General features: G+C 41.7%; 1 protein-coding gene and 1 long non-coding RNA gene across 2 annotated transcripts in view; one reads left to right on the plus strand and one right to left on the minus strand.

Annotated features, from left to right (window-relative positions):
- The window catches only part of best2 (bestrophin 2), a 28,724-nt gene extending 23,667 nt beyond the window's left edge, over positions 1-5,057 (plus strand). Inside the window, 2 exon segments of the mRNA XM_061987808.2 lie at positions 192-346; positions 3,612-5,057. Coding sequence (XP_061843792.2) covers positions 192-346; positions 3,612-4,311 — 855 coding nt within the window. The 3' untranslated portion in view covers positions 4,312-5,057.
- A 3,516-nt stretch (positions 5,058-8,573) lies between these two features.
- Positions 8,574-12,253, minus strand: part of LOC133624320 (uncharacterized) — a 5,418-nt gene continuing 1,738 nt past the window's right edge. The window contains exon 3 of the long non-coding RNA XR_012051219.1: positions 8,574-8,771. This is a non-coding gene — a long non-coding RNA (uncharacterized lncRNA). The remainder of the gene's footprint in view (positions 8,772-12,253) is intronic.

Genomic DNA, 12,253 nt, shown 5'->3' on the forward strand with positions numbered 1-12,253 from the left:
TTTCACGATCAGAGGTTGTATCAAAGCCAGATCGGCTCTAGTATTAAAACAACTTTGTTGTGTTGAAAGAAAGATAATGCAACTGTCCCTGATGTTGTAGCCTGTAACAGTATAATGCAACAAAATTATAAAAATGTTTAGTTTCAGTTTCTCTTTATTGTAGATGTGTGTGTGTTCGCTTCACTTTGCAGGTGTCCATGATGGCGGTGGATGAGATGTATGGAGACGTGCCAATGATTGAACGGGACCGCTACTGGAATGACTCGAACCCCAGACCTCCCTACACAGCTGCAACCCTCTTTGTCCTTCGCAAACCCTCCTTTCAGGGCTCCACTTTCGACATGGCGTGAGTGGCATTGTCCTAGTCATCACATTTTTACATTTCAATGTGAATTAACTCACTTTGTGGGAAAATCCACACAGGATTAAAGTATTGGGGCCGATTGACTTTTCAAGAAGAGAATGTGTGATTGTAAAAACTTTCTACAGTCTTTCTATAGGATGTGTCCGTCTACTGTAAAGTGGCAACTTGGTTTTGTATGCCCCACTCTTCAGTTTCTGATGAAAATGTGGCTATCGTACGCAGCCTAACAAACTAATCCGTTTGCCAGCGTATCATTTTTTGAAATCGAGTGCTCAAACAAATAACCCCACATGTTTGTAAGTCAGTCTCTGTGCTTTTTTTCTTTTTATTGAGTACGACTGCAAAATAACCCACTATGGGGCCAAAGAAAGTTGCAAATACTAGCACTTTGATAAAGAAGGTGAGAAACCACAAGAAAGAACTTGTGGCTCTCTTCTCCTACCTTACTGCTCATCGCCGTCTTTGTCAACAGGAGTCTTCTATAAAGATAAAAGTGATGTTAAATGTTCATTTTTCCATTTTATTCATCATTTATATGTATGTAGCTTTGTTTTATTGTCAATATTTTTGGAGGTCTTTTTTATTTAGTTTTCTTACGATTTGGTCTTTGTCGGACCTTTTGAAACGGATTACTAATCAATTGTTATCCTCACGCGTAGTTTGGACTGATTTGGGGTAATGTAGTACATAAATAAATTACACAAGCTTTATTTATCAAAGGTAAGGAAATTAACAGATTTTCATTTGCCATGCTGACCTAGCAAAGAGGCAGCATTTACATGACAGAGATGTTGAAGTGTGATGATAATCTCATCTGTCATTTAACAACAACAATTACAGCTAAAGATCGATCAATAGTTCACAAATGCGTAAAATGCGTAAAATACATTTTCTGTAATTAAAATGTGATGAGGTGGCGACTTGTCCAGGGTGTACCGCGCCTTCCGCCCGAATGCAGCTGAGATATGCTCCCGCGACCCCAAAAGGGACAAGCGGTAGAAAATGGATGGATGGATAATACTATTATTAGCTATAAAGAATTAAAATTGTCGGCCATGTGATGAGGTGGCGATGTGTCCAGGGTGTATCCCGCCTACCGCCCGAATGCAGCTGAGATAGGCTCCAGCACCCCCCGCGACCCCTAAAAGGGACAAGCGGTAGAAAATGGAAGGATGGATGGAATTAAAACAGTACAGTTTTTTTTTACTGTCATCTTGTGTCTACTTTGAAGTCTTTGTGATCTAAAATGAGTAAAACATCAAGCTGCGGGGCCACTTTGATATACTTCTATATTTGTTAAGTTTAGTTAAGTTATTAGTAGCAAATGTTTATTTTTTTTTCTTTACACTGTGTCTTTTTGCTCTATTTTCCCATTTATGCCGTTTTTTTTTTTTTGGTTTAGTTTTATTTCCATAATGTGCCACAATAAAAAATAAGCTTAGGACTCACTGGGCCCTGATATAAAAACATTTGTATTGTCAACATTGATGTTGGACCTGCCACGCACAATTTCAAAGGAGTATAAGAAGTTATTCTCAAAATGTGGTACGTGTACCACTAGTGGTACGCGGGCTCCATCTAGTGGTACGCTAAAGAATCACTTGATTGAAGTACAGTGTTTTATTTTTCTATTTTCAAACACAGTGTTCCAACTGTGTGTAATGTTACAATGGCCAAAATACTAAATATACTTGTTAAAGGCCTACTGAAACCCACTACTACCGACCACGCAGTCTGATAGTTTATATATCAATGATGAAATCTTAACATTGCAACACATGCCAATACGGCCGGGTTAGCTTACTAAAGTGCAATTTTAAATTTCGCGCGAAATATCCTGCTGAAAACGTCTCGGTATGATGACGTCAGCGCGTGACGTCACGGATTGTAGAGGACATTTTGGGACAGCATGGTGGCCAGCTATTAAGTCGTCTGTTTTCATCGCAAAATTCCACAGTATTCTGGACATCTGTGTTGGTGAATCTTTTGCAATTTGTTCAATGAACAATGGAGACAGCAAAGAAGAAAGCTGTAGGTGGGAAGCGGTGTATTGCGGCAGGTGTTGTGCCGGATAACGCACCCCCGCCGTAGAATGCACCCCTTGACTGTTGTGCCGGATAACACAGCCGGTGTTTAATTGTTTACATTCCCGGAAGATGACAGTCAAGCTTTACCATTGGCCTGTGGAGAACTGGGACAACAGAGACTCTTACCAGGAGGACTTTGAGTTGGATGCGCAGACACGGTACCGTGAGTACGCATGCAGCTGCGGCTTCCAAACATTTGATCGCTTGCCCGTACGTGCGTGCCGCTATGTGCATGTGCTGTATGAACTTTGGGGAGGTGAACGGTACTTTGGGCTGTGGGATTGAGTGTGTTGTGCAGGTGTTTGAGTTGTATTGGCGGGTTATATGGACGGGAGGGGGGAGGTGTTTGTTATGCGGGATTAATTTGTGGCATATTACATATAAGCCTGGTTGTGTTGTGGCTAATAGAGTATTGTGTTTATTTACTGTTTTAGTCATTCCCAGCTGAATATCAGGTCCCACCCGCCTCTCACAGCATCTTCCCTATCTGAATCGCTCCCACTGCCCTCTAGTCCTTCACTCTCATTTTCCTCTTCCACAAATATTTCATCCTCGCTCAAATTAATGGGGAAATCTTCGCTTTCTCGGTCCGAATCGCTCTCGCTGCTGGTGGCCATGATCGTAAACAATGTGCAGATGTGAGGATCTCCACAACCTGTGACGTCACGCTACTCGTCTGCTACTTCCGGTACAGGCAAGGCTTTTTTATCAGCGACCAAAAGTTGCGAACTTTATAATCGATGTTCTCTACTAAATCCTTTCAGCAAAAATATGGCAATATCGCGAAATGATCAAGTATGACACATAGAATGGACCTGCTATCCCCGTTTAAATAAGAAAATCGCATTTCAGTAGGCCTTTAAGTAAAGCATCTGCCTTGTTTTTAATGAATATTCAGGCCTATTACGCTACTGTACTTTAATGTTGGTCATCACGGTGGTACTTGGAGAGCCACGTTTTTTTCCGAGGGTGGTACCAGGTGAAAGAAGTTTGAGAACCACTGAGTTCATAGGGTCGTTCCCAAACGTTTTGGTAACTTGAAGAAATGGGAACACATCTGGAAAAAAAAGGTTTTATCACTCTTCTCTCATAATGTGACTTAATAAAACATTATCAACAACGTCAGTGCTTATCTGAGAACTGTCTGTTCTCTCTGTCAGGATCCCCAAAGAGGAGATGCACTTCCAGCCCCTGGAGGAGATCGCTGAGAACACGGAGGAGACAGTCAGCCGCCACCCCAACATGGCTCTCTTCAACCGGCTCCTGAACGCGGCCCCCTCGCCCACCGGCCTCATGGGCGGAGCCCTGCGACGCACCTCGGCCCAGCTGCAGCGTCTGCACCACTCCCCCAGCACCGACCCGTGCAACAGCGACGACGACGACAGTGAGAGTTGCAAGATCGGCAAAGGAGGGTCTTTGCCTTCTGGGCTGGGTCAGGACACCCAGAGCACGATTTGCAGTTTCAGGGAGGAGAAGAGCGCCAGAGTGCCTCTGCTGGACATTGATTTCCATGGACAAGCGGCAGACACCACCAGGCAGGTGGATCAGAGCATCGAGGAAGACGGCCACACCAGAGAGGAGGAAGAAGAGAAAACTGAGGTCAGTTTTCCCTCTGGAGAGACTCGACCAGACTCCGCCATTTCCATCACCCCCCAACATCATTCTGCTTTCCTATTTCACCTGTCTTCCTCTTGTCTGGAGCACTGCAGATCCCAGCCCATCATCAACCACCACAGAGTGGTGCCCGCCTTTGCACAGCCTTCTTTGGGTCTGCACAAAATGTCCTTCCTCACTGTGCCATCTATTGAGCCCCAGCGCCTCCGAAGTGTCAGCATGGGTTCAGAGCTGACTGGGACTTAAGTGCACCACACTTCCATGTCATAGGAACTTTGTTACTGTCATGCTGGATTCAGTGCACCTAAGACAGTGTTTTTCAACCACTGTGCCGTGAGATACAGTCTGGTGTGCCGTGGGAGATTATCTAATTCCACCTATTTGGGTTAAAAATATTTTTTGCAAACCAGTAATTATAGTCTGCAAATTATGTGTTGTTGTTGTGTGTCGGTGCTGTCTAAAGCTCGGCAAAGTAACCGTGTAATACTCTTCCATATCAGTAGGTGGCAGCCGGTAGTTAAGTGCTTTGTAGATGACGGATACAGCGGGAGGCAGCGTGCATGTAAAAAGGTGTCTGATGCTTAAGCCAAAAATAAACAAAAGGTGAGTGCCCCTAAGAAAAGGCATTGAAGCTGAGGGAAGGCTATGCAGAACGAAACTACAACTGAACTGACTACAAAGTAAACAAAAACAGAATGCTGGACGACAGCAAAGACTTACTGTGGAACAAAGACGGAGTCCACAATGTACATCCAAACATGACATGACAATCAACGATGTCCCCATAAAGAAGGATAAAAACAACTGAAATATTCTTGATTGCTAAAACTAAGTAGATGCTGGAAATATCGCTCAAAGGAAGACATGAAACTGCTACAGGAAAATACCAAAAAAAGAGAAAAAGACAACAAAATAGGAGCGCAAGACAAGAACTAAAACACTACACACAGGAAAACAGCAAACAACTCAAAATAAATCACGGCGTGATGTAACAGGTGGTGACAGTACACCTACTTTGAGACAAGAGCTATAGTGATGCATGCTTGGTTATGGTTTAAAGTCATATTCAACAATTGCGACGACCACTTTTTACTGTCAACTGAGTCTAGTTTTTAAATGATTTCTGCTGGTGGTGTGCCTCCGGATTTTTTCAATGAAAAAAATGTGCCTTGGCTCAAAAAGGTTGAAAAACACTGATCTAAGTCATATAACCATGTACACATTCCCTTTTGAATCTCTAGCAGCTACGGGCCGAATGGTGTCCAACATAAACACTTCAAAATGTGTCTTCTGGACTTGAACACAGCACATTTTTTATGAATCTTATTTGACTCAACATTTTGTTTCCATCCCTGTGTGACAGTGCAGTAGGGAAGGGATACATATTCCCCATTCCTAAGGTGGCTCTGTCAGGAGAGGAAGGGGAGGGGCAGTCTGCTGAAAATGATGGAAAGCGCCACTCTGCATAGCAACTGAGCCTGTGGTTAAAGTTGGAATGACCACAAAACACAACACCAGACATAAGATATTCAACACCGGATAATGCATGCCCGCAATTTGTCACATTTCATGTGTCAGGTAAACCGCCACGAATGGGGTCATATGAATCCCCTTCCTACTGTATGTTTCTTCTCGTTACGCCACACAAACTACCACATGACCAGGTGCTCTTGTTGTGCCAAACATGTCAAAGAACTACGTACAGTACAGGAGAAATGTCATGTCTTATTTTTGTGGGACTTTTGTTTACCTAAATCATGCATGTACATATAATTATTTCAGTACCTTCCCACACAGTGCAGTAGGGAAGGAATACATATTCCCCATTCCTAAGGTGGCTCTCTCATGATGGTTAATCATTTTGCAGTGCAGTCTGCTGAAAATGATGGAAAGCGCCACTCTGCATAGCAACTGAGCCTGTGGTCAAAGTTGGAATGACCACAACACACAACACAAGACAAGATATTCAACACTGTACTGGCAGCGAAAGTGGACAATGCATCTCCGCAATTTGTCACATTTCATGTGTCAGGTAAACCGCCACGAATGGGGCCATATGAATCCCCTTTCTACTGTATGTTTCTTCTCGTTACGCCACACACACTACAACATGACCAGGTGCTCTTGTTGTACCAATCATATCAAAGAACTACCTCTGTACAGTACAGGAGAACATTCATGTCTCATTTTTTGTAGGACTTTTGTTCACCTATATCATGCATGTACATATAATTATTTTAGTACTTTCCCAAAGTTAAAATACATAACCAATAAAGTCTATTAAAGGGGAGCTGCATTTATTTTAATTTTTTAGAATTTTGCCTATTATTCACAATCCTTATTTAATACAGGCACACATTTGTTTTTCTTCTTTTATGCATTCTAACTCGTAAATAAATGTTAGCAAAAGTCAGCTAACAACAGAGTTAACAGGAGTCGCTTTATTCCGCCTATACAGCACTTTATAAGACCTCCAAAATCAACATTTTATACACATGCTGTAAGTACATATGTAATGTAGTAACAGGAACATTTATAATAACATGTAATATTTACGTATTTTGCTCATTTTAATCATACGGCGCCATATTAATTTAATTTATGCATCACAATGTTCGCGTTTCCCTTCAACAACAATTACTACTAATCATGGCAGACTTGATGAGCGCCGTCAAAGACTACTTTGGGACAAATGATGGCCTGAGTATAAAGGGGATGGGTTTAGAAGTGCTAATCAGGTTTACGTTGTAGCATCATGTAGCACTATTGCAAAGTACTGAACAAGAAATACAAACTACAAACACAATAAAACAATGACTAACTGCACAATGTCTGCTCTCACTGGGATGCCGACTGATGGGATGTTTGTATCTTCCCGTTCTGAGGAAGAATTATTATCCATTAAAAGGTAAAACAAATAAAGGTTGGCGCAAACGAGTCTTTCTCGCCATCTCAGGGTCTAAGTTGAATGTCAAAATTGACCAACTTTTCGGTTTCTGACCACATCCCTCCACTATCCAGGTGTGATGCATGATCTCTAATCTAGATAGAACTTTCACCAACACAGAGGCGATGCAGCAACTTACCGTCTCAGTATGACAATATAGCAGCATGGGCGAGATCTCTGTGATCACGGCGCCTCTTCAAAATAGTTTACTTGGTAAACAATCAGGTCACAACATATAAATGGAGTATTGTTGGCGATGTTATTCAGAGGGATTTATGGGCGCAATAGATTCTTCCGAATTAACAGCATTGTTAGCCACCTCCTACTTGCCGTATCTATTGGCTTAGAATGCATAAAAAAAGAAATAGATATTTGTTCTTGTCTCACATAGGGATTGTGAATGGAAAAAAAAGTGCAGTTCCTCTTTGAGTTGACAAAATAACTTTGTGTTGGCGGCACGAACAGGAAATATAGTCTAAAAAAGTATACCTATTTTTGAGACACTTTATATTTATTGATAGAAATATGATACATAAAATATGTCCAACGTGTGGCCTGCAGCTCGCTTTTTGTGATATTTTTTTTTTTTAAATGCACATAAACATGAAATAACTACACAAACATAGCCTGCATCACAAGATCGGTAGGTCGTGAGTTCAAACCGAGTCATACCAAAGACTATAAAAATGGGACCCGTTACCTCCCTGCTTGGCACTCAGCATCAAGGGTTGGAATTGGGGATTAAATCACCAAAATGATATCCGAGCGCGGCCACCGCTGCTGCTCACTGCTCCCCTCACCTCCCAGGGGGTGGATCAAGGGGATGGGTCAAAATGCAGAGGATAATTTCACCACACTTAGTGTAGTGTGTGTGTGTGACAATCAGTGGTACTTTAACTTTAACTTTACTTAACATTACAAAGGCTGATTAGGGCCAATCTGGAAAGAAAACTACAAGTTATGAAAAAAAGCTGTTTGATTTGTAAGAATGAATACATAATAATACATAGATACATACATATGTAAAATCGAATTAATCACACTTTTGAATTTGGATTAATCACGAGTAATCACAGGCTATTAATGAATCTGTTTATATACATGATTTATCATTTTTTTCTGATTAATCACATGAGTTAGCTCGTTATTTTTGAAACCCCAATAAATAAATAACTTGGGACAAATATATATGTTGACCATTTTAAATGAACTTGAAAATTAAACAAAAATAACCTAATAAATACAAATTTAAATTAAGCGCACACACACACACATACACACAATAAAAAAAAATAAAAAAAATAAAGTACAAAAATAACCCAAAACATAATGTAGCCATTATTCATTGTTTACTAATTTTTTTCAACCGGAAAAACATGCATATATACATATAATATTTATAGTATTTGTATAGATTATTTATTTAAATAATTTAGATTAGACAAATATATCGGCCTCTGTTGTATCAAGTCGTTTCATGAACACAAAGTAATATTAGAATGGAGCCTTCATCTTTTAAACAGCAATTACATTTATTTGCCAGCAGAGGGCGATAGAAGCAAGCTCGTACAAAGAGGCTGAGAGCAAAGTGGATACATACATCCTTGAGTTTCTCGCTCCTCCAGAAGGAAGGAAGCTTCTATCTGGGCTGCAGCAGCCTCCTTCTGCGTGACGACTGCCTCTGCCTGGACAGGAAGGACTGTACCGGGCCTGAAGGTCTGAGGTCACCATCCAAAGTCTGCTGCTGGAGAGCGAAGGACTTCACAGAGCAATAAGGACAACTGTTAGATTTGAGTGGAAACCTAATATCATATTATATCCATCCATCCATCCATTTCCTACCGCTTCTCCCTTTTTGGGGTCGCTGGAGCCTATCTCAGCTGCAATCGGGCGGAAGGTGGGGTACACCCTGGACAAGTCGCCACCTCATCACAGGGCTCATATTATATCATGCATGATTAACTATTGGGATTGCAACTCTGTGGGAACAGTTTGGGGAACTGATTGAGTTTGGGGACAGCATGACAATGGTGTCGCTCATCACTAAAGAACAGAACCACTGTGCCGCGAGATACAGTCTGGTGTGCCGTGGGAGATTATGTAATTTCACCTCTTTGGGTTAAAAATATTTTTTGCAAACCAGTTATCATAATCCGCTAATGATTCACAGTTGTTGAGTGTCTGTGCTGTCTAGAGCTCGGCATAGTAACCGTGTAATACTCTTCCATATCAGTAGGTGGCAGCAGGTAGCTAATTGCTTTGTAGATGTCGGGAACATGGTTTGTCATGATCACATTATGCAGACGACAGCGGAAGGCAGCGTGCAGGTAAAAAGGTATCTAACGCTTAAACCAAAAATAAACAAAAGGCGAGTGACGCTAAGAAAAGGCATTGAAGCTTAGGCATGGCTATGCAGAATGAAACTAAAACTGAACCGACTGCAAAGTAAACAAAAAATTAATGCTGGACAACAGCAAAGACTTACAGCGTGTGGGAGCAGCAGACGGCGTCCACAAAGTACATCCGTACATGACATGACAATCAACAACAAAATAGGTAAGACAAGAACTAAAACACTACACACAGGAAAACACCAAAAACCTCAAAATAAGTCACTGCGTGATGTGACAGGTCATGACAGTACACCTACTTTGAGACAAGAGCTATAGTGATGCATTCTTGGTTATGGTTTGAATTCATATCCAACAATTGTGAGAACTACTTTTTACTGTCAATATCGACTGCTGAGTTTCATTTTTTAATGATTTCTGCTGGTGGTGTGCCTCGGGATTTTTTCAATGAAAAAAATGTGCCTTGGCTCAGAAAAGGTTGAAAAACACTGACATAGAAGAGAGCTCGAGAGCAAGTGGGCACGCTCGCAACATTCAGAGCGGAGTATAGAGAGAGTATGGCCAACTCGGTTTCTAAGTTGGTAGCAAACATGGCGCCCTGTAGTCACGTGCGTGACTTTCGATCGATCAAATCAAATCAAATTTTATTTCATAAAGCACTTTTCATGCACATTCAAGGGGAAAACACAAAGTGCTGTACAAAACGAAACAAAACAAACCGAGGATGTCCTTATGCAGCCCTTTGAGACACTTGTGATTAAGAGCTATATAAACAAACTTTGATTGATTGATTGATTTAAAAAAAACAGAAAAAAGAAAAAAAGAAGAAACACACACACACACACACACACACACACACACACACACACACACACACACACACACACACACACACACACACACACACACACACACCTATACTGGTAGGCGAGCAGGGCAAATGTCCCTAACGCGGCCAACATGTAAAAAAAACCCCCCAGGTTTGAGTACCACAAGTCCCGCAGCCGGCCACGCGAGTCCTGGGGTGCCCAACATGTCCAAAACCCACCCAGCAAAGTCACACTGTGAGTGGGGGACAAAATTTGGAAAAGTTTGCAAAAGTCCCCAAAACAAATCCCCTACAGTGATTTTGTAAACAGGTTTCCCTTCAGGGGACCTTTATTTTGGTCCCCATAACGTCAAACGTCCCCTAAAGTGACTTTGTCAACAGAAAGACGTCCCCAATAAGTACGCATTGCCAGAACACACACGCACACACACACACGCACACACACACACACACACACACACACACACACACACACACACACACACACACACACACACCCACACACACACGCACACACGCATACATACACAAAAACATAACATTGAGAGAATAATAGTAGAATAATAGTAAAAATATTAATGATTAAGATTAAAAAACAAACAATACAATAAAATAATAAAAAACAGATGATTAGTAAAAAGCCTGATTAAAATTATATGTCTTTAGCCTTCAATCAATCAATCAATCAATCAATCAATGTTTATTTATATAGCCCTAAATCACAAGCGTCTCAAAGGGCTGCACAAGCCACAACGACATCCTCGGTACAGAGCCCACATAAGGGCAAGGAAAAACTCACCCCAGTGGGACGTCGATGTGAATGACTATGAGAAACCTTGGAGAGGACCGCATATGTGGGTAACCCCCCCCCCCCCCCCCTCTAGGGGAGACCGAATGCAATGGATGTCGAGTGGGTCTGACATAATATTGTGAGAGTCCAGTCCATAGTGGATCCAACATAATAGTAAGAGTCCAGTCCATAGTGGTAGCCTTTAAAAAATAAAAAATAAAATAAAAATGCATTTGAGATAGGCTCCAGCACCCCCCGCGACCCCGAAAGGGACAAGCGGTAGGTAATGGATAGTTGGATGGAAAAAAAAAAAAATCATCTCTCTTTGCAGTCCTGAGGCTTTTTGGCAAGCTGTTCCACAGGTGGGGACCATCGTGGCTAAATGCCGCCTCACCGTGGGGTCTTTGTTCTGGTCAAGCTAAAAGGCATCATGATCCGCGAGGATTTATATCAAATCAAATCAAATCAAATCAACTTTATTTATAGAGCACATTTAAAATTTACCACAGGGGTAGCCAAAGTGCTGTACAATGAGCAGGTTAAAAGATAAAACGAGTACCGAGCAAACACAACACAACACAAACAGAACACGATAAAAAATAAATAATTAAAATAGAATTAATAAAAACATAAAAACATAAAAACAGGATCACAGCAGGTGTATTATGGGGCGCCATTGCAGGATGGATATCACTCAGTGTTAAAAGCCATGGAATAAAAGTATGTTTTTAAGAGAGATTTAAAAACAGGAAGAGAGGAGGCTTGTCTAACACTCAGGGGTAGGTCGTTCCAGAGCTTGGGAGCAGCAACGGCGAAAGCTCTGTCACCTCTAAGCTTCAGCCTTGTGTCAGGGACCGTCAACAGCAGCTGATCGGCTGATCTTAAGGATCGGGTGGGGCAGTAAGGCTGAAGGAGGTCGGAGAGATAGGTTGGCGCGAGGTTGTTTAGACATTTAAAAACAAATAAAAGGAGTTTAAAATGTATTCGGTAACGCACAGGGAGCCAGTGAAGGGAGGCTAAAATAGGGGTGATGTGCTCACGTCTGCGGGTCTGTGTTAGCAGACGAGCAGCAGAGTTCTGCACGAGCTGCAGGCGGGCGAGGGAGGCCTGGCTAATGCCAACATACAGGGCATTACAATAATCAAGACGAGTCGAGATAAAAGCGTGGATTAATTTCTCAAGATCATGTCTTGATAGAAGCGGTTTCACTTTCGCTATTTGGCGTAATTGATAAAAGCTTTTTTGAACGACGCTGCTGATTTGTTTTTCGA

Source organism: Nerophis lumbriciformis, linkage group LG27 (genome assembly GCF_033978685.3).
Source record: "Nerophis lumbriciformis linkage group LG27, RoL_Nlum_v2.1, whole genome shotgun sequence".
Taxonomy (NCBI): Eukaryota; Metazoa; Chordata; class Actinopteri; order Syngnathiformes; family Syngnathidae; genus Nerophis; species Nerophis lumbriciformis.